General features: G+C 42.2%; 1 protein-coding gene across 2 annotated transcripts in view; it reads left to right on the top strand.

The window, feature by feature from the left end:
• susd6 (sushi domain containing 6) overlaps positions 1 to 23,836 on the top strand; it is a 42,795-nt gene that overhangs the window by 4,462 nt on the left and 14,497 nt on the right. Inside the window, exons 2-3 of one of the 2 annotated variants that reach the window (XM_034313802.2) lie at positions 3,951 to 4,076; positions 8,503 to 8,647. In XM_034313802.2, coding sequence (XP_034169693.2) covers positions 8,551 to 8,647 — 97 coding nt within the window. In that variant the 5' untranslated portion in view covers positions 3,951 to 4,076; positions 8,503 to 8,550. The remainder of the gene's footprint in view (positions 1 to 3,950; positions 4,077 to 8,502; positions 8,648 to 23,836) is intronic. The other variant, XM_026923311.3, reaches the window with a different exon arrangement.

The following is a 23,836-nucleotide window of genomic DNA, read 5'->3' on the forward strand; positions in this document are numbered from 1 at the left end:
CGGATAAAAAGTACGACGTATCATTGTGAGATAAATTTAAAAAAATTCGCCGCAGCGTAAGAAAGGAACGAAGATGTTCAGGACGAGATGTTGGAGGAAAATAATCAACGTCAGGGCGGGAACAGTGAACATCATTGATTGTTTTCCTAAAACGGCACGTCACGAGCGTTTTTATTCCTCATGAAACGACACGGAAAACAAATCCATTCTCGTTCTGTTGTTCAGGTTCTTCCTGTTTTTCTTACACGTCCTTTAAACGTCACGCAGAAGTCATAACGTCCGCTTTAACGTTCCGCGGAGACGCGATCTATCTGCTCTGTGTCGCTCGCGGCGACTGATCAGAGCGGACACAGTGACGATCGGGTTTCACGGAGTCGAATATCCGATAGAACCGCTTTCCCGAGATCGCATACGGCAGCTTTAACGCTTAACCGCTTTAACTTTAAGGCTCCTCAGGAGCGTGACACAAAAACCCGGCGTAATCGGAGCCGCCCGGAAACATCGCCGCTCTACGCTAATGCGTCTTACACGCTTTTACTTTCACTTTCTGACTCGGAAAGACATCACTGATCTGATCTGCTCGGGAGATAGCGAGATAGCTTGCGTGTGTGTGTGTGTGTGTGTGTGTGTGTGTGTGTGGATCACAGTGAACCTTAACACCTTGAAATGTGCTACAACAAAAGAGCAGTTCTTTTTTTTCTTTGGAAAAAGTTTGTTGTTTTTTTTTGTTTTGTTTTGTTTTACAGCTAACATGAACTGTCGAGGAAATATGTAAATAACACATCAATCAGAAATCCAACGCAGTGCAAATTTCCCAGAATGCAACGCAGCTAAACGTGTTAAAACAAAGACTCGGCTCGGGTAGTTAGCGATGTACGAGACGACGAGCGCGATGACGTCGACGCCGGTTTTAGCGTACAAAGTCGACATCATCGGAAGCTGATCTGTTTGATTAGAGTGTCCTGATGATGAGAGGAAAGGACTAAAGGACTAAAGCGCCGCTGCATCCCGCTCTTGAGGTAGAGATGAAGCGAGGGCTGCACCGATATCAACGAGTAGTCGAACGGCATTGTGGGTAATGTAGGAAAGCAATAACGAAAATTTCATTACAGTATAAATCTCGGACGCTTTTGAAGATCACGTATAAATTGTTGTTAATTATTTACGGTTAATGTTTAGTCGTTAAGTGATGATGCGATCACTGATCATGAGGGTCTTGTAGCTTGTTTAGGTTTATTAATCACCGCAGTAGCGACACTGTTACAGAATTACAGCCGTGATTGTAGATTAATCCAATTAAATAACTTGTTAGCAGCAGTTAAGCCAGTGACGCTACAAAATGGCAGCCTGATGCTCTTTTTCTACGTACGTGTGCGACTGAGGCGCAGTTTCGCAAGACGTGATGAATGACAAAGCGACACTGATACACAAGTTATAATTTAGGTCTGACGCGATAAAGAAAATTGTCTCGAATGATTCCTCGGATTTCTGTGACGCACGTGGTCTGACGTTCCTTCACTCCCCCGTTCACGACTTTACTCCCTACCTGCAGTTAGTTCCCTTTTACTGTCTGACACACAGCATCGGGGAAAAGCGTAAAACTTGATGCGTGATGTTACTTCTCGTTGTGTCGTATCCTACAGAGCTGAGGTGAAACCAGCGCGCGCTGATGAATAAAGTTTCTGTATTTTAACGTAGACAGGCTCTTCATGCGCCTTCTTCTTTTCTGTCCCTTCGCTTCGTATTTATCCGAAGAGCTGTAAGGAGAACTCGGTGTTTATCGTTTCGCTGGCGTAACTGACGTGTTCTCTTCTGGCTTGTTTTTTTTTTTTTTCCATGAAATGTGGTGAGTCATTGCTAAGCTCTGTCGCTCAGATGGAGTTGTCTAACACATGGACAGGATTAAAGTTTTTTTTTTTGGTGAATATGAAGAAAGGAATAAAGATGTATGTAGTACGCCAGAGAGAGTTGGCGACTAAGCGATGCGCTCGCTGTGTGATTCATTACCTTCGACAAAGACTAAAGACCAGCTGATTATCTCCTAGCTGTAGCGTCAACTGATCGTCTCCTTTCTGTGAACAAAAGCGATCCATGTAGGCTCTTTCTGACTCATTTACTTAATTTTTTTTTTTTGGGGAAAAAAAAATCCGTCCATGCTTTGTTTTCTTCATTATTTTCATAAGAGTGAATTCTATCACTTGCAGTCTGTTCCATTCCTGCTGCCTAAAGAGTGTGTGTGAGAGTGTGTGTGTGAGAACGTGACAGCATGCAGTCCCGATAGTGCCAGCGAAATCTGCGTCACGCTTGTCGTGTTTTCCGCGGACGTCCTGCGGCGAGCCGGAGAGCGCAGTGGGAGCACCAGACTGGTATCTTTGCGGGCGGGCGTTCCCTCATCCTGCCACCTGGGCCCGTACCAACCATCACAGCGCAGAAATCATATTTCCACATCCTCAGCAGGTGTACGAAGGTGGAACAACACGCACACGTAACGTGCGCCGTGCTGAATAAACACCCACAAATGACTCAGTTACGCGTAAGAAAAAATGACGGACGCAGTTGAAACGTTGTCCTGAGTACTCAAGAGTAGCACGTTATATAAAAGTAAACACAGTTTCTTATAGTGTGTGTGTGTGTGCAGTTTAACGCTGTTAGAAATGCCTGCGGAATAGACGTAATGAAGCCAGGAATTAAACCTAAAGACTGTTAACCAGGAAAAAAAATCTTCTTTTGGATTAACGATTCGCAAAACGATACGATACAGTGACGTCTCGATACAATTAAATTTTCAATCCTGCACAAGGCTTGAATTTCGGCGCGGGATTTGCGGGGATTGCGCATAATTTAAACTTATTCCCGCAAGTTTACCTTGGCTCTGTGAAGTTGGCACCTCGTATAAATAAATTGTCGTTTGTGCTGATTTGGCGTTCAAGATATTAAACATTCTTTTTTTTGGCTGTGTGACGTCACTCTCCACCCCACGTCGTCCAAATCGTATCAAACTGGCGCCGTTCGTTTGTGTTCGATTTGTGCCATTAACACAAACGATGTAACTTCCCTTCATGAGATACAAGAAGAACGTTTTCGGGAGCGCTGACGTCACTCTCCATCCCACGTCGTCTAAATCGCTTCCGTTTTGTGCCGTAGAAAGAAACAACATAACTTGTTCCCGTCTTTAGACATTAGCTATGTTTAGACTTCACGCGGCGCTGCGCAGACCGATCGGCGTAGACACCAAAGTACCGCGAGAGCGTAAAGAGTGACGCCAGCGCTCCCGAAAACGTTCTTCTTGTATCTCATGAAGGGAAGTTACATCGTTTGTGTTAATGGCACGACGTGATAGAACACAAACGAATAGCCAGTTTGGAGCGATTTGGACGACGTGGGATGGAGAGTGACGTAACGGCACCTGAAGGAAGGTTAGCAGTTTGTTATATTTAAGAAAAAATCCTTGTAACCGCGTTTGTTTTAAAAGCACAAACTGGCACAATTCAAGCGCAAACGAACGGCACCAGTTTGATACGATTTGGACGACGTGGCGTGGAGAGTGACGTCACACAGCCAAAAAAAAAGAATGTTTAATATCTTGAACGCCAAATCAGCACAAACGTTCGTTTTTGCGGCACAAATCAGCACAAACGAATGGTATAGAGCCGTTTACCTTTTATAATGCGAGAAATTCCCACGCAAATGCATTCGCTTCATCTCAGATCAAATTATGAAAAAAGAAATCACCGGTTCAAACAGTCCATCTTTATTTTAGAGTCTAATTCCACAAACAGCCGGCCGTCTCTGACTGTCGCTGTAGCGCATCAGCGCGCTTTCCGTGGCCTGCGTCGCACTCGTCTTATTCACACAAAACCGTGTGACACGCTCGAATATTCTGAGTCATAAATGAGCTGCTTGTGAAGATAGTATCTAACATTAATTAAATGCTGTTTTTCTCTTTATAGAGTGTGAGCGGATAGAGCGCGCCTGCCAACTCAACACATCAGCGACGAAGCGCGAGGAAATCATCATCATCTCCCCGTCTTAAAATGCGCGTTTTATCGAAGGTTAACATGAATGGACATAAGACAGTATGTAAAAATAGTCTCCTGCTTACTGATATTCATCGTCTCTCACGTAACGACCCACGTTTCACCCGCATTAATGTAGAGTTTTAATACAGTTCTTAATGTCAGTTTGGAGGAGGAGAGCATGATAAAGTTTAAGGATAAGGATAAGGATAAACTTTATTTGTCCCCGAAAGGAAATTTGTCTTGGGCAAAGTGCTACAGTGTTGCTCTGAACATACAGTAATAATAAATAAAACAAATTAAATCAAACAGTTAAAAACATACATTAAAATACAACAATATATAAATATAAAATGCAAGATATGGAAAGTGAAAAACACAGTAAAGTGCTAATATGCTATAAGTGCGTTATTCTTGGTAAAATTCAGCAGTTTTATCGAGGCAGGAAGAAATGAAAGCTTGAGTCTGTTAGCTTTACACATTGGCATTCTCAGTCTCTTCAGGATGTTCGGAGTCAGTACTGATACTTATTGCTCTTCTCATCACTGCCTGTTCATATAAAGTCTCTATGGGCTCCTATTGTTTTATTCCTACGATTTTCATGGCTATTTTGTGAATATGAGCCAATTTTTGTTGTTCAGTTGAACAGACAAGTTTCCAAACTAGACTGTGATTTTGTTATTAAGTTGTTTTGAAAACCACCGTACATTAAAATCTGTAGACATAAATAAATGAAGATTATTAATTTAGCCCGATGTGTCAAAAACGAAATTCAGGCCCTGCTGCACAACTCCTGATCTGAGTAAAGTTAAAGAGAAAGCTGCTTTTCTTTCAAAGGAGGAAGTCAGGGCTTGATGAAGTTCATTTTTAATACATGTAATAAAAGCTGTATTTTATGACTTTATTTTATTTTATAACAGCCTGTTGAACGTATCGTACGATGCCCAGACACGTCGCCTCGTCTCGAACGATATAAAAATATTTAATACGAGTCGGTGTTTGAATTTTCTGAGCCGCAGTTAATATTATCTTACAGTACAGCGATCAGATTTCAGTCTGTCTATCCGTTTAACTACAAGCGCAAATACACGAGGTTAAACTCTGATCAGGATAAGTTCAGGTATGCTTGAAATGAAAAGAATTTATACTCGATCAGGAAGTGTTATGTAAAAACAATCTCACATCTGGCTGCACACCGCTAAAAAGAAGGCTTCCTGTGCTACGATACGAAGCACCGCCTCCTCGTCCTCCTGAGGTCCATGCAGCCAGGCGTGGTATTGGTTGATGATGCAAATTCCCACATGGAAGTAGATCTTGCGCTGATCCAAACCCAGCAGGTTTATCTTTACAAACTGTCTAAAGACAAAAGACGTACGTTTTGTACAGGGGGAAAGTGTTCGTACCCTGAACTGTACGGTGTAGTAGGTTGTTTTTCTGAAAGCGTAGCATCACTTTGTTTTGTTGCTCATGTGTCAGAGAGCGAGACAGGAAGAGGAGAAGAAGATGGAAAGATAGAGGAGGAAATAAGCTGATTCGGTATGACGTCCTATGCAGGCTTTATTGCAGAAGGTGCATGTAGAGGTGCGAGATGTGACAGAAATAACAAAAGGGCCTTCCGCACCGCGGGAACCTTTTCATAGTACCTGAACTAATTGTGGAACTACCCACTTTTTGGCGTTTTCGCACCTCCGGAACTGGGTGTGATTTTAGTACTGACTGCCTTTTTCGAGAACCAAATGAGCTCCTACTCCGGAGCAGGGTCTAACCTCTAACAACTGATACTATACGTGACGTAAGGAGACGTTGATTGGCCAAACGCGTACGAAAACGCCCTCACCCGCCATGATTTAAAACTTATTTCACAAGTATGGAGAACAGCGATAGATGGACGCGAGACACGACAGAAACACAGCTCCGATCACAGCGTCCTCCATCCTCCGGTTGTTTACGCTGTTCTTCTTTGTTTCCGTTGTTGAACGCCGCGCACAAATGACGTCGCTGTCGACCGGCTTGCGTCACTTCCTAGTGCCCGCTGTCGGTGCGAATGCAGCCCTTTAAACGGTACTGGGAAATAGTTCACGCAAAACCGCCCTGTACTTTAGTACTGTAAATTTAGCTCTGGAACTAAAGCGGTGTGAAAGGCGCTAAAAATATAAAACATTTCTGCGAAACACAGAATACAGGTTTGCTGACAAACTACCAGTGGTGCTGCGATTTAAAAAAAAAAAGACTTAAGTAACGTCTACTAAAATAAATTATTTAAAACTGAAAACATTGCAACAATCAACTGCTTCCATAAATGCTGTTTAAAAAAAAAAAACATAAACGTCAGAAAATAAATGAAATCTGTTAGAAAACGTAGTGTGACAAAACTTTAAAAAAAATTTTTAATATAATAATAGAGGTGGCACGATGTCGCTTTTTCTTTTCCGATACCGATACTGAATTCTTATGAATCAGCTGATATCGATACCCCTCAAATATTCTTTCTTTAAAAACGACTAAGCTTTAAACGAATTCTTTTTAATGAAAGCGCTTCATTTAAAAATGCAGGAAATAAACACACCTTAAGCCCTTTTTAAATGTGCATCGGGTCTTGGGATAATTTCTCATTTTACAGGTTTTACTGCATACTGATTTTTTTATTTTTTATTTATTTTTTTTTTCTGTCCGGATCGGCCATGTCGGCATTTTTCTCCGTCCTCCTCTGAGACGATTTCAGACCCTCTGTTTTTCACCAAACTCAGCACTCGTGTGATCCCTTTAGTCCGGATACGCGTCCGTGATTTTATGTGCAGATGTCTCCTCATGTTGGGGAAAAAAAGATGTTTGACTGCTGCTTCTTGCTGTATTTATTCTCGTAGCGTGTGAATCTGTGTGATTATGAGTTGTGCGTTCAGACTGATGCTGGAATCTTGGTTCTCCTCTTCTCTTCGCGTCTCTACTCCAGCGCCTCTTCGACCGCTCGGACGCCACGTCGTGAACGGAACATTCAATTCAATTCAATTCATTTTTATTTGTATAGCGCTTTTTACAAAGGTCATTGTCTCAAAGCAGCTTTACACAAACAAAAGTAAAGTGAAGTGTGTGTGTGTGCCGTCTCTGATGAGCAAGCAGGGCGACGGTGGCAAGGAAAAACTCCCTGAGATGGTGATAGGAAGAAACCTTGAGAGGAACCAGGCTCAACAGAGAACCCATCCTCATATGGGTTTACACTGTAGTGTGCGTGTGTGTGAGCACAATGTGTGTTGGTGTAGTCCATGGAAAACAGCTGAAGCGTTTTCGTGGCAGTATGAAGCATTGCCGGTGGACAGGTCCAGAGTGAAGGGGGGGAGGTCTGGATCACCGGCAGCTCAGGAGTGTAGCTCGGCAGAAGGAGAAGGAAAGTGGTTAGGTAACATGATCGTATAATCACATGACGCAAACGTCCCCATTCGTAGAAAATACAACTCGGTAAAAACTCTCTCCTCCTGTGCTCATTTTATTGTTTGGATGTGAGTTTTATCTCTGAGGAGGCGTGTAAAATAACGATTACCGACGTCCCCTTGATAAACTAATCCGATCCGAATAGGGCTTTTACACGAGCTTACAAACATCATGTATATTGCAAATATAAAAAGAAGTATAAAGTATGAGTTTAAATTTTATTGAATTTTATTTATTATTTATTTATTTGTATTGAATTTGTTACATTTTATTTTATTTATTTATTTATTTGCTCAGATACCAATTATTTTATTTATTTTTTTTTTGGCTGGTAGATTCAAAGCGTTTATTGTCATGTGCACAGTGAGGAAAACCAAGTTTCCCTGTACAATAAAATTCTTTCTTTGCTGTCCACATTGAATGCCAAGATAAATGCAAACTATGTTAAAAAATTAAAAAAAAAAAATAAAAACAGACATACACATACATACAAACAAACATAATAAAGCGTAGCTAAAGTGCAGAAGTAGAAATATAGATTACAAATATAGATTAGTATCGGCTCGATATCAATCTTGAGTATCGGATTTGGTGTCTGTACAATATCGTCGTAATTCCCAGCGTAAGAGAGAAAACGACAGTGTGGTTTTAACGCTCGGAAAACGTTTAGCTGTGATTTTGGCTTTGTTCAGTTTACGTCGTTTTTTAATTGCGCGTTCCTTTTGTTTTTAATCCTGAGAAAGGGATCTTTCTCTTCTTATCGCACAGGTTCAGTGACATTTCTGTATCCGTCTCCTCTTCCGATTGCACTTCTATTGATAAATGATTCATCCAGAGCTTCAAATACCGGCTGTAGCTTGAATTGTTAATGCGTGCCACACACACACACACACACACACACACACACACACACACACACACGCGGGTTCTTCCTGTCGACTAGCCCCGGATAAAACCTCTAGAACCTTCTGCTTTGTGTCTGGCTGCCTGCCAGTTGAGCTTCACATTTAAAATGTGTGTGTGTGTGTGTGTGTGTGTGTGTGTGTGTGTGTGTGGTCAGGTTCAGCCGGAGCGGACTCTAGGCGTGCAGGTGCAGCAGGGCTGAAAGATGTGCGATGGGATGGCCACGCGTTCACACGCTCTGGTGATCGTGGCACTGCAGCTGCTCCTCTTCCTCACCGCACTCCCCGCAGGCCAGGCCTCAGGTAAGAGCAGCTCCTCCTCTTCCTTCTCTTCCTCCTCCTCCTCCTCCTCTTCCTCCTCGTCCTCTTCCTTTGTTCATCACTACTCTTCAGTTCCTTTAAACAGAACTATAAACGTGTTCTGTTCATCAGGAGAAAATTGTTTTCTCGGGGACGAGGACGCAACCGCAGACTCAGACGTGTAAACGGATATTTTTGAAAACGTAGCTGTCATAGCGTTTTCGAGAACATCTACATTCATACGCAGAAACGATTTGGAAACGCACGCATGAGCACGCCAGCATGGTGTTCGTACGCCATGGTGTTACATCAGGCACCTTAATAAATAACGTTAAAAGCGCGCGTATGAAGTGAAATTAAATGACGAACACGTTATCGAATCGGGAACGCTACAGCAGGCTACCAAGCGATGTTACAGAAAAGTGTTCACCCTGTCGTCAGGGGATCGCGAGGTCGAATCCCGGCGATGCCACAACCATCCCTCTGTGGACTCGCTGTCTTGGTGGGAGGGGCATACTCCGTCTCCTCCGTCGATCACAGCGACACTAGCCAATCGTAGGAATCTGTCAGCTCGTGTATGCGGAAGAGGGTAGATAGCGCTTTCCTCTGAGTGCACACAGAAGCAGCGGTCGGGATTCACGAAGAGCGTGTTAGCTGTTGTGTGATAGGAAAGAAGTGGAACAACCTGGACTGCAGCCGCGATAAACAGAGTCCTAGCGCATTTATAAAACACGCAAATGATTGACGCTGTGACATCACCGTTTTCGAAAACATACATTTTACCCATCTACACACAAAACAGTGGAAATGAGGATTTAAGGTTTGTGCTATTTGGTTGTAAAGATGTAGAATAAAACCAGAGACATGACAAAGAGTGCTTTGAGTGTGTGTGTGTGTGTGTTAATGGAATGATTGACATCTGTCATGTTGTGTGTTATTATTGTACCACGGTACAATTGTTACCGTACGGTCACATTAGATGTTCGCGCATGGACACCCTGAAGATTTTTGTGCTTCTCAAAAAGCGCTAAGGAAACGAGTCGTAAAGACGGCGTGTGATTTGGAACGCGTCCTGGTTTGTGTATCGTGCTGACTTCTCTGGGCTTCAGGAATTAAATCAGTGTTGTCTTGTTTTCTGTCGGAGGTGTAGGTTGGGGGGGATGGTTTCTTTCTTTCGCAGTGTTCAGAGAGAAGTGTGTGTGTGTGTGTGTGTGTGTTTGATTCCTCCACCTCCAGAACAATCGACCGTGATGTGTCCACCCCCACCTCTCCACCGCTTTATACAGTCCTGTGAACAGAGACAGATGTCCTTGCAGCACGGCAGATGCTGCGCTTATTCCAGGGGTGTGGCGTGATGCCTGAGCGAGCCAACATGTGTGTGTGTGTGTGTGTGTGTGTGCGAGAAACACTTAAATCGATCTCCCTTTTTTAATGTGGTTGTCTTAAAATAGCGCTGCTCGTCCTTGTCCAACACGCACGGACACACAACGTTTTGTTTTTATGTGAGTCACTAGGAACACTGCATTATGTGAAAGAGGGATGGAGGAGGGGGGGATGAATGGGAAAGGAAGTGAGAGACTTTTTTTTTTCTGTGCTATAGGCTATATATATATATATATATGTGTGTGTGTGTGTGTGTGTGTGTGTGTGTGTGTGTGTGTGTGTTTAGACATATGAACTTCTCGTCTCTCTAAATTTTGCCGTGAGTATAAATGTATGGCGTGAGACCGCGAATTTGAATCCCGGCGATGCCACAGGAGTCGAGAGAGCAAAATTGGTGGGAGGGGCATACTCTCTCTCTCTCGCCTGTCAATCAGAGCGACGCTAGCCAATCACAGGCGTCAGTGAGCTCGTGTATGCGGAAGAGGGCGGATAGCGCTTTCCTTCGAGTGTGTTACACACTGTGATGCAGCATTTGCAGAAAAGATGCACTCGCTCATCCTAATATCTAATATAACTTTTAGTTAGTTTTTTATTTTTATTTTTTTTTTTTTTTATTAATACCCAGCCGTCAGATTTTCTTTCCTGTACTCGCCATTTCAACATGTGCTAGGGCTTTCGTCATAAAGATTAACCAAACCGCCTGACCTTAAATCTGTGCGCTAGCTATAATGGTGACACCGCCTCTGAGACTTTGACCTCCAGCACTTCCTGAACTGTGTGTGTGTGTGTGTGTGTGTTATTGTTTCTCACAGTGCGCTCAGAGCGATTATGAAATAAGTCTGGGAGTCCATATAAAGTTTGTGTGAGCTGAAAGAGGAACACATGAATCAGATCACCCTGTAAAGAACTTCTGCTAAAACCGAGCGAGCCAAAAACAGAAGCCTTACCGAAAGCTGCTGGTGCGAGTTTCCCAGATGTTATCAAAGACTGAGCTCGCAATATGTGTTCAAGACTGCGCCTGAAATCTGGGCTACAGTCAGGGACTTGTGTTTGAGATAATGCTTTCCTTTGTATTGTTTCTTTTTTTTTTTTAGCTGAAAATATGATGCCCTCGTGTGTTTATTAATGAACTTCCCTGGACTCTTTATCTTTAGGCATCTTTAGGCATTAGTGTTTTTCTAAGCTGTGTTTCGAAGTGTAGAAAACAGCTGCTTTGTTTTTGTTTTTTTAACATCTCGATCAGTGTATTCGAGAGGCAGGAAGTGCAGTTAGATGGAGCAGAACTGCGTGGGTGAACAGAAAGGATCTCCCTGTAGTTTTAGCATTGAACACAACATACAGAGACTTTACCAAGTTCTGGCTCGTCACTCGAACTAAACACTTGCACGGATCCGTTAAAATGACGTCGTTACCCGTGTGTGTGTCAGTTCTGTTTGTTTGAGATCGTCGTGATTGAATTAAACTGGTTCAAATCAGTAATTCTGCATAATCCTAACATTTTTAATCTGATCTATAGCTCTACCTTCTCAGCTGACAAGTCGACTAATCAGTAGTAGCGTCCTTAAGCGCGCTTTCACACCTTTCAATCCGAATCAGAGAGAAATCGATACTTTTGGTTGGTTTGCTGTTTGGTTTTATTTGGTTTCTCAAAGCATATCATTTAAATGAACCAACATAAAGCTAAAAGAATGTTAGATGAGGGTTGTGTAAGGCTGAGAACATCCTCCTCAAACTCTTAAAGGTGCAATAGGTGAGATTTGTGGGGAAAAACAGCTGGAGTTGAATAAGACTTAAATGTTTTTTTTTTTTTTTTTTTTTCAAACTTCTTGAGCCCCTCGCCATTTTATATATACACAAAGACTTCAACTAGACTTCACAAAAATCACCGGGGCGCGGAGAACACGGAGCTGACACCCAATAAAAGATGAGATAATTATGTAAATGTCTAACTTAAAACATTCTGTGTGTTACAACCAGCGTCATATTTATAAAAAAAACACTCCAACCCAAAACGCACAGTGTGTTTGATTCACTTCCTGTTGAGTCGAATCACTTCCTCACTGAGAGTTCGTCTGGAAGCAGACTGGGATCTCGCTCAGACGCTCTCAGACCCGAGTGTGTGTGTGTGTGTGTGTGTGTGTGTGTGCGCGCTGTGTTCTCAGTTGACTAAAGAGCCACAGAGAGGAGGAGAACACACCAGGGTCGCGTTCACACAGAGTGAACGCTAGATATGTGAAAATGCACAAAATTATACCACTGCTGCTTTAATGTTTTTACCTTGCATTTGTAAAATTTTTAACTAGACATGGCGCTGATCCGAGACCCAGGAGCAGGATCAGGCAGATACCAACACAAAATGGTGGATCAGAGGGAGAAAAAAAAAAAAAAGAACAAATTTGGTCTCATCCTGTAACTAAAAAAAAGATGAAATTGAATTTGGAAAAGAGTTTTTTTTTTGTTTTTTTTTTGGGAACTGGAAATGTTCACAAATCAAGAGACTTGACTGTATTTTGTATTAGGATTTATTTTAATTATATTAATACGTTATACTTTCTTTTTATTTATTATTTGTATTTATGTTTGCCACATAAGTGATTTTTTTGTGTGAAAGTTTAACTGAATAAACAAAGCTGTGTTTTTTTTTTTCTTACGCGAAGTGCCTCAGTTAAAGGACGATTTTAAAGCTTAGTAGTTTATAAAGAAAAATGAAAAATTGGATGAGCGTCGATATCGGATGATACTCAAGGAATCTGTGGTATCCTGCCATCTCTCTCTGTTTTTAACTGCTGATTCATTATTGCATGAAGTTTAAAGGTAAATATTAAAAAAGATTCTACGGGAGTGAGTCGAATGAAAACCTTATAAACCTAAATAACCTTGTAAACCTTGTAAATAAATTAGAACCGAATCGAGTTTTGTTTCTAGAGGAATCTGAACACTTGTTAAGCGCTGGAAGAGTTTCATCCAACGAAATGAAGATTATGAAGAAAAAAACGATACGCTTTTCTGGCACCTATTTCCAATAAATAATGCAAAATAACACAAGGTTTTCATTTGACTCGCGTCACTTCACATAAGAGGAAAATGACATCATCTACTTAATGTAGAAACGAACAAAAATCACTGAAAATGTACTAAAGGATGCTCCAAAGTGAACTTTTTGGAAAACCTTTCCAGTTCTGAGAGAGAGAGCTTAAAGAGTCATGTCCTTGAACTCGGATAAATGAGCGCATACCAAGACCTAGTTTACATTTTAGTGTTTTGTTTTGTTGTTGTTTTTTTGTCTCGTAACACGGCCTCTCTGTCTTGGTGTGAAGCGAACACATAAATATGCGCTGCAGGAGTCTCCTGGGACCAGAGTTGAAAATTAAGAAGGCAATAAGCAGCAGCGCTCGCTGACACTGATTGCGCTCCGCCAGTATGCGGTAAATGTTTAAAGAGGTTTCGCTTCCCACCAGGAGGTGGATGTGTATAAAACAAGCCAGATGTGCTTCAGCTTCCGCGTGGAGCACTTTCTCACGCTTTGCAGTGGCTGGTCAGGAGTTAGAAAGTTTTTTTTTTTTCTCTTTCTCTTTCAAACAGATCTTGTAAAAAGAGCTTTATAAAGTGAGCCATAAGCGGAGCTCCTTCCTATGCTGCCTTTATAAGTGTGAAGGGAGTCATTTTCAGACCAGGGGTCCAGGCATGGCTGTGACTCATGCACGTTACACTTCATCTCTCTCTCTTGCGTGAAGTCTCACCGCCTCTTTGGGCCAGAGCGAGACCGGGAACCGGCAGCACCAGACTCTGAGCAGCTGCTCCTGCGTGTTTACCACCGCAGCAGAGGAGGACAACACGTGTCTCAGCTGAGCACTTACAGCGCCCTGTGTTTAATCAAGCTGCTTTTTAACGACCTTCAACAAAAAAAGGGATCAGCAGTTCACGGGCTATTACACCAAACTGCTTCTCAGCAGCTTAATACTGTTTGTGCTGCGAGCAAGAAATAAGCTCGGGAGAAATGGATGTGGTGTACTGTAATAGCACTTATGGCTAATGAAGTGTTCTCGTGTATTCGTGTCAGAAATACTCGCCTCTTCTGTCTTAATGGTTTGTCTGAGTGTGATTGCGGAGAAAGTTGCTAAAATTATTTTCACAAACCTAATTGCATGGTGGTGAATAGATCAAAACTGTCGGAACAATGCGAGTGTTACTCGGGTTTTTACGGCAAGGCTCGGCAGAATGACGGCGTGAGGTCGGGAGCGTCGGCCATTTGGAAATGAAAGCGACATCATGCTTCCTACCATTTTCACTTTGTTTACTCACATCCTCTTTTTTTTTTGGCTTCTTCTGATCGCATTTCCATGGTGTTTTTTTGTTTGTTTGTTTTTTCTGCGCAGCTTCTCTCTTTCAAACACTGTCACATGGCATTAGAAACAGCCGTACACTCTGAAACAAATTCTCACGTGTTACTGGAGTTTTTCATGTTCTCCCCGTGGGTTTCCTCAGGGATTTCCAGTTTCATGCAAACATGTGGATTAGCTAAGATAAATTGCCCATAGGTGTGTGTGAGTGTTTCAGCGTGTATGTGCACATGGTGGCCCATCAAGGGTGTAATTCCCGCCTCACGCGCGGCGTTCCCGGGATAGGATCGGGTTCCATGGCGACACTGACGAGGATAAAGCAAGTGAGTGAGTTATTTGGATGGTTGATAGTTCCAGCTTTACTGAGAGGTTGGCGCTAGAGCTGTTCACTGGGACAGGGACCGAGCTAACCGAGTTACCACGGTAACACCCTGCAGTGAAAACTTATTTGCTGATTTTTGAAAAGATGCTAGTATTCCCACATAAGCTCAGCACGTTAGGTGATGATATCTTACATCAATACCATATTTTTTTTTTTTACCTAGCATCGACGACATTGTTCGAGAAACACAGCTGTGAGCTTCGCCGGTTGAAAGTGCTTGAGGGGGCGGGGCTTTGTGTGCTTTCGTGGTATGATGATATCATCCCTAACCTATAGAAAAACATCTCATAGTCTTAAACAGCCGACGTAATGTAAACAACAGTGCACATCTTCGCCAGTTCTTGAAGCTCAAGCTACGCCGTATCGTTAATAGATAGCGCACGAGGACGACCGACCGGAGCACGCAGAGCAGTATTAATGCGCGTGGTCAGTAAATATGAGCGCAAGATGCCGTGAACTGTGCAGCTGTATTCAAGAGCGTGCGCAAATACTTGGTCAATTCACTTACGCGAGCACTGAGACACGCATATTTACTTCCTCCTTGCTTGGCAGAGTGAACACCCTGGAGTCAGGTTAATTAAAGTAAACGAATAAATACTTTTTAAAATGAAAATTAAATCAAGCTAAACCGAAATTCTGTGGTTTAAACAAAAAAAAAACATGCAGAAAACTCTTCATGCTGCTAGAATTAGTTCTGTGTACACAGGTGGTGATTGACTACCCTGTTATACCTGCATTGTCATTCTTTATTTATTTATTTAATTTTTTTTAAGCTTTGTAATGACACAAAATGGCTATTTGCACAGTCGAGTGTTTCGAGTGTATTTTTCTCGGGCCTATTTTTAGCCACAGGTCGAGTGAAATACTCACCCAGTGGAGCCCTGCGTGGTTGAAGGGGCCCTGTTAACATAAACGTTTGCTGTTCAGCTGCTCCCCAAGCTATCCTACGCTTCATAACGGAAAGAAAGAGACTTTCAGACTTTGAGGTTTATTTTTCCTGGAAGCTTAAAACCTGTGATTATTTGAGGTTCTTGTCTGCTCTGCAATCAGTGGACTAGAGTCTTAAATGAGAGGATATGGGTTTGGGAAACGACTTCTTCTAATAAGATTCTAAATATAGCTTCGTGTTACTGTCGATTCTCCGCTCTGCCTCTCTTGATAGCTCTCTCGCTCTCTTTCTCTCGCTCTCACACACACTGACTCGCGTCCTGTTCTTCCTCAAGTGTCCTGTTTTGCCACAAAGTCATCAGAAGGTAAAAATGACGCTCTTTCCCTGAGCTGCAGCTCTTCATCATTTTCCTGTAAAGTTCTGCAGTAGCTCGACTCTGCCTCTGCACGTCCTTTCGACGGTAACATGATACACTCTGCCAACACCAAGACTTATCGATGACTCAGAGTGTGAAAGAAATGTTACACACACACACACACACACACATACACCCCACCACACCTTGTGCAAACATTGTTATACGGAAGTAATAAATGGTACTAAATGTTCCAGAGAAGTAGAACGAACAGCATGTTTCCTCTTTCAGCACATAATTAATTTATGCTGTTTAACAGGAGTTTCAGCTGGACGATGTGAAGAAAATATCACAATAAGCGATTGTTGACGTGATATCAAAGATGTGATATTTTACCACATTATGAAAACTTGTAACAGTGTTCCATGCTAAAATTTCCTGTTAACAAAGAAAAAATCCAAACGTAAAAATCCTGAAAGGTCAAAAAGGTTGGATCAGTTAAATTCTTTCTTTGTGAGTGACAGTGAAATATATTACGGAGTTACGTTAGCGGTAATTTAAGAAATTTATTACGATAACTGTAAGGTATCACGGATTTCACGTCGTAGGAATTGGTTTATTCGTTCTTGCCCAGTGGAGAATTAGATTTAACAACAAGAATAAGGGGAAAAAACGCTGCTCCTTATTCACTTTTTATTAACAAAAATTAGCTAAATTTGATTTTTGCGTAGTTACGTGTAAATTTTGACACCTTAATGCTGTAGCTGTAGAACAGACTTCGCAATCATACCACCTGCTGCACTACACACATCGACCGAGACATCTTGTTTACGCTAGAACAGGTTTACTAGCAGTGAACTAATTAGTGCAAGCGAATGCTTTCCAAATCACGCAGTTACGTTAAAAAACACAGACGAAACCCGAACGATAGAAGAAGATCGACGCAAAGCCGTCATATATCTCTTCTGTTAACGCAATACACTCTCACTTCATGGTTAAACGAGAAGAAATAACACGATAATTAGACTTGTTTGTTTCTTGTAGTATTAACATTGCACACAACTAGTTTACTAGCTTGCCATATTTTATTGTAATACTTTAGCTACCACTTTTTAGCCCAGTCAGTTTCCAAGGCGACCAAAACACAGGACCGGACACGCTGAATTCGTCCGTTCCTGTATCATCATATCGGCCATCCGTCAATTTTCGTAGACATTTGTCTGATTAAAATGAATGTATTCTGTGTGTTGAGGGTTTTCTTTCCTTCAGAGGTGAATGACAAGCGAAGAGAAAACTCCACGCCTTGTTTTCCGTGTGAGTTTTGTGTCGTCTGTGGCGAAGGAACAGCCACATATCGTGACTGTGGACCTGCACTGCAGCTGCTGGCATGAGATAAGCGAGCAGATGGACGGAGATCGGACATTTGGTGGGATTTAAAAAAAAAACGTGAATGGTTTACGTAACCCATGGCTGATAGAAACGTTATGCAAACTGCGTCCTTCTTTCCCAGCAAGACGTTTAATGATCTTAGTGAAAAGTATTTATTCGATGTACAACTCTGATGATGTTGTATTGGTATCGTGATTATAATACACCTTTCTGTGTCACGTGTTTTAGAACGTCTTCATTACTCATTGTAATTAACTCTCCTTCTTCTTCTTTGTGAAATACCTTCATTTTTTTACGCCACAGTTCTCGAATCTAATTGGTCAGAAGGTGATTAGTTTTCTACAAGAGCAGCCCTGACGGTTTGTATTTAATGCGCTCGTTCTAATACCTTATTGTTTCTATAGCAACAGCTCATCCACAGGGACTTGAACAGCGGACGATCAACACAATCTGTCTAATAATAAACAGATTTTAGAAATGTGTTGTGTAACACCAGCAACAAAAAATAAACATCTAATCATTGATATATTGAGACGCTGATTTAACGTTTACGGAAGGAGTCTCCAGTGTCAGTGCTTTTTAACAGTCATGACAAAGGAGTTTATCGCTTTCTCGGTAACGTGACACGCTGTTCTAGCTGCTGTAGCGTAAGTGAGAACAGGAACTGACTTGTTTCATTCGAAAGCATTAACTACATGTAACTACAAACGGATAAAAAGTACAATGTGTCGGTCTTTAATAAGTAATAAGTGAGAAATTGTAATTGTAGGCAAATTGCTGTGGTGTAAGAGGAATAAATCTCATCGCAGCACACTGGCATTGATTATTTTCCGAGAACCGCATACCGCTGAGCGTTTTATTATTATTATTTATTTATTTATTTATTTATTTATTTTTACGTAAAAGTTACACAACATCTCTAGCCCTACAGCGACCCGGGTTTGCCCTGGTTATTAGCAGAACCTTAGCAGAAATCCTGATACATTATAAGTGTTGTGATTATAAGTTTTTGTGATATCGCCGTTATTTACGTTACGATCCTTTCTCGGTTCTAACTCCACTCCTTCTGCACATGCGTTTGTCCAGTAAGAATTCGACTCGATGATGCCTGGTATTAATCCCGTGTGTACCTTCAGCTGTCCGTCCATCTGCCCGTATGATCCGCGATGAATAACGTCTGCTGCTTGATCGCGCGCAGTGAGGTCAGGAATAGCTTCGTCAGCTTTAAACACGTGTCTCTGTGGCTGGAGTCGCTAACAGACGTGAGCGTGCAGGGTGTCGACACCTCTGAACGCAGCTGCTGCGGAGTAAAGGCGAACACAGCTGTGTGTGTGTGTGTGTGTGTGTGTGTGTGTGTGTGTGTGTGTGTGTGTGTGTGGGGTTTACCTACAAACAAACTCCGCTCTGTCCTCAACAGCAGCCACAACACATTCCAGAAAAGGGACAAGACACGAGACAGACTGACGGACAGAAGCGCTACTCTACTCTTGCTGCCTCTCACATCTTGCCCACCCCCTCTCTCTCTCTCTCTCTCTCTGTGTGTGTGTGTGTGTGTGTGTGTGTGTGTGTGTGTGTGTGTGTGTGTGTAAACCAAGAGGGAGGTATTTCTGCCCCACAGATGTCCCTGCAGGGTGAAAGGGCATCTGATCCACACCAGTGTCAACTTCCATCTGTCACTTTTTGAGAAACAATAGAGATTTCCCCAGTCCTGTTCCAGATTGAAGGGCACACGTGCGAGATTTCTCCTCCCTCCTCCCATTCTTTCATTCTTTCATTCTAACGGTGCTGCTGAAGGGCGTCAGCCGGCGTCCCCGAGCACTGAAAAGACTTAATGAAGAGCATGTGGCGCGTGGGTTAGTGTGTGTGTGTGTGTGTGTGTGTTCTGCCTCTCTGAACTGGAGACACATTTAGAGCAATACCGATTTGTTTGTGTGTGTGTGTGTGTGTGTGTCCCCTTTAGAACAAGTCTATATACCACATTATGGCTGTACAATTTATCATAATTTAATCATGATTGATCTTCACTTAATTAAATATATTTGTCTAACGTTAGATCATTTTTACTTTGTTGGATTTTCTTAAACTTTTTGTTATATTTTCCTCACTTAGTAAAGTTTGGTTAGTTTGGGCAGGTATGAACACAACTAGACCAAAATGGTCACTACGTTGTGTTTTAGAATCTGAAAGTAAGTAATTAGTGAACCGCTTCTTCATCAGGGCCTTTCGCACTGCGGGAACCTTTTCATAGTACCTGAACTAATTGTGGAACTACCCACTTTTTGGCGTTTTCGCACCTCCGGAACTGGGTGTGATTTTAGTACTGACTGCCTTTTTCGAGAACCAAATGAGCTCCTACTCCGGAGCAGGGTCTAACCTCTAACAACTGGTACTATCCGTGACGTAAGTAGACGTTGATTGGCCAAACGCGTAGGAAAACGCCCTCACTGCCATGATTTAAAACGCCGTGTAAACATTCTGTAGTGTCGACTTTATTTCTCAAGTATGGAGAACAGCGATAGATGGACGCGAGACACGACAGAAACACAGCTCCGATCACAGCGTCCTCCATCCTCCGGTTGTTTACGTTGTTCTTCTTTGTTTCCGTTGTTGAACGCTGCACACAAATGGCGTCGCTGTCGACCGGCTTACGTCACTTCCTAGTGCCCGCTGTCGGTGCGAATGCAGCCCTTTAAACGGTACTGCGAAATAGTTCACGCAAAATCGCCCAGGACTTTAGTCCTGTAAATTTAGTTCTGGAACTAAAGCGGTGTGAAAGGCCCTATTCTGTAGTGTAGAACAAGACTTAGTTTTTTAGTTTTAGTTTTTGGATTTAGTTTAATATTTTCTGCCCTCGAGTGGACACGTTCACGTTAGGTGCAAGTGTAAAGGCAGATAGCTAATTCTGCGTTCAATTACGTCATTTTCAACGTCCGTATGTTCGAGCTACAAAGTGGGGGGGGAAAATATGGACATCAAAACACAAGCACCTCCATGTTTGCCTTTTGTTATCGAAAATCTAGCAAGCAAGCAACCTCTTGAGTTGAGGAGATGTTTTCTGAGTTACCAGTTTAACGCTGCATTCGACTAAAGCTCGTAACTTTCCGAACTCTGACTAAGAAAAAACAAAGAACACGCCTCCTTTGGAATTCCCCAGAAGTGAAGTGAAGTGACGTCAAATCAACATGGCTGCTCACGGCACTTCTTTATCTGAGTATATTTAAGTTTTGACTTTAGATCAATCACCATACAGACATGTTCACTTGTTAAATCTGTAACACTGACTATACAGTTTGCTGTTTTGAGTAAAATATACTTCACTGCTCACAGTTAGCTGGCTAGCTTGTTGCTACCAAAGAAACTCGGAAAGTCAGGAAGGTGTTAGCTAGCTAGAGCGTTGCTAACAAAAGACGAACATGGAGGCGTCCGTGTTTTTCCCACAGAGGTCGTAAATGATCCTGACTTCCCACTTCGGAGTTGAGTCGAGCGCAGCATTAGCTCTCTACCTTCATACCTGCACGTAACATGAACGTGTCCACTAGGGGGCAGAAAATGAAGACGCCGAGGAGTACTATTTCTTCCGGGTTGTAAATCATCGATACTGTGCTGTTAGGTATTAAAATCGACCAGGGAACAGTTGTTTCAGACAGGTTTTACGATATGTTTCCCTACCTTTCATGTTCAAGACCTTTAACATAAAAGATTATTTTATTTTATAAATACTTAATGTCAGGAAAATATTTCCTTTAGCTCACCATATAATTCTCGTATGTGGGCAACATGACTCTGAAACTCTTCACGAAACCTACGGAAAACGTTTCGTCACAACGTTTAGAGGTGCGTGACGGGACACGCCTCGCCTCGCAGCCTCAACCAGTCAGCATCATGACACACACACACACACACACACACATACACACACACACACACACACACACACACGCTTCAGCACAGAAATGTAAACCAGAGAACCACAGTTTGGTGCAACGAAGTGTTATCAAAGCAAAAATCTTTTCTTCAGATTGAGGACAAAGCTGGATTGTTGCAGACGCACAGTGTACTTTGGATATCTGAGCCAGCTAACACACACACACACACACACACACACAAACAAAAACACTCCCCAAAATACTTTAAAATTATTTGTTTATATTATTTATTTAGCACTGGCTCCGTGTTCCCTGTGCAGGATTGATTCCTAGGATTTCCTTCTGTAAGATTCGGATTAGTCGTGTTTTGTAGACTCGTGATAAATGATCAAGATTTCAACGTTGAACAAAATAAATATTTATTTTTACTCATTTTGGTGATCATTTTTGGTTTTCAAATCTCCAGGCTATAGCAGAGCTTACAGGATTAGCCGAATAATCTGCAGAAACTCCTGTATCCTGACTCAGTGGTGGTGCTGAGTTAAATGTTTTCAGGTTGTGTGTGTGTGTGTGTGTGTGTGTGTGTTTTTGTTTACGTGGTGCTGATCCTGAATCGGCCCTGTGTGTAGCCGCGTTGCCTACACAGCGCTGATGTTCTGGGTTGGAGAGCCGAGCGAGTGAGTCAGTAGCGTGGGACTGTGCCAGAGTTTCTGCCAGGGCTCGTTCCTTTCTGACAGCCACGTCTGTCCGTGTGTGTGTGTGTGTGTGTGTGTGTGTGTCTGTGTGTGTGTGTGTGAGAGAGTGAGTGAGCAAGCGAGCGTGCGTGCGAGTGTGTGTTAAGCTCTGACTGAGATTTGTTCTCCCTTTGGAGATGATGAGTGCATGTGGAAACCTGCCTCCTACCCAACATTCCTAGCACAAGCCTCCAGTCCAGCACTATTCACAGGATAATCTGTGTGTGTGTGTGTGTGTGTGTGTGTGTGTGTGTGTGTGTGTGTGTGTGTGTGAGAGAGAGAGAGAGAGAGAGAGAGAGAGAGCTCTGATTCTGACTTCTGACACTCGTCTCTGAAGTGGTTTTCGATAGATTATATCAGGGTAGTGAACTAAAATTCAGTCTGATGATCCATTTACATAAAATTCCCTACAATTCCTGCAAAGGTCAACACCTGGTGTGAGTGTATAGTGACCTGTACGCTTACCTTTTAACACAAAACCGTTTTACCATAGCGACGGAAAGCGACCTGACACCCAGGATCCGTATGAAGCCGATACCAGCAAAAAAGGTGGATCGGATATCGGAGAGATTCATCCGATCCTGTAACAAAATGGAAAAGATTGGAATTGGGTTTGGGAAAGATTTTTTTTATTGGAATGTAAGGAGACCTGAGTGTATTTTGTGTTAGGATTGATTATATACTTTATTATATTTATTACATTTGTAATGTAAGTGATTTTTGCTTGAAAGCTGGGATTTTGTCCAAGTCCTGTTTGTAGTTGTGTATTTGTTTATTTCTGCTCTTCAGTTTAAAAAAAAAAAAACACACACACATGATGCTGATACTTAAGGTTTCAGTGTCGGGGAAAGAAAAGGTGGTATCATGCCGTCTCTAGGTTTCGGCTTTGAATAAGACGAGAGCTTGTGTTTTGATACATAAATGAGCTGCCTCACACGATCACTTTCGACGCTGACCTCTGAACCTCATGATGAAACATCATTTTCTATCTGACTCATAGGGAATAAACCCATACTCATCTGTTCATTCATCTGTTTACGTCATGTAATGTTGTCATCGAAAAGTCTGTATGAAAGTCTGCGAAAACCAGACCAATCTCTCGAAGCATGTACAGTAGCTAGTCTCTGATCCGATCAGCTGCCTTCAGCTAAATCATTTTCATAAATGCCTGTGATTGGCCGTAGCAGACGATATGACTTTCTCCCCATACATTTATCAGCTCTATTACAGTATTTATTTTTTTTTATGTACCGTGTTAGCGTGTCTGCGGCATGCACTAAGCAACTTTTACTAATCATGCCACAGGAAATGAAACCTCTTTTGAAATTTCCCCACACCAAAAGTTCCCATGATGCATATTGCACATGTTTATTTCCTGTCTAGTGTCAATGTTGTCTGTTTTTTTTTTTTTGTTTGTTTTTTTGTTTTTTTCTTCCCCTTAGATTTACCAGACCTTCATGGTTCAGGACTCTAAAGTGTTGACTGTCAGGTTAATAAGCAGAATGATGTTTTCAAATAAACACTGAAAATGTAACAGAGCAAAATAGGTGTCGTGCCATTGTACATAAGAAAGGAGAAAAAAATCACTTCGGGGACTTCCGCTGTAGGAAAATAATCAAGTGCAGGACAGTGGAAGGTGAAGTGGAGTTCCTGTTACTGCCGCAGAGTCGATTATTTTCATATAACAGCTGTTCTGTAGTGTTTTATGCTTCATATACCGCAGCAGTTTGCCAAATATTAATGTTACTGAATGCTTTTTATCCATTTATAGGTACATTTAATGTTGTGGAACGTCCATGAAACAAGTTTCTGAGCTATAAACAGTCACTACTTCACCAGCCTCTCTCTTTTTTT

The sequence above is a fragment of the Pangasianodon hypophthalmus genome, chromosome 19 (genome assembly GCF_027358585.1).
Source record: "Pangasianodon hypophthalmus isolate fPanHyp1 chromosome 19, fPanHyp1.pri, whole genome shotgun sequence".
Lineage (NCBI taxonomy): Eukaryota > Metazoa > Chordata > Actinopteri > Siluriformes > Pangasiidae > Pangasianodon > Pangasianodon hypophthalmus.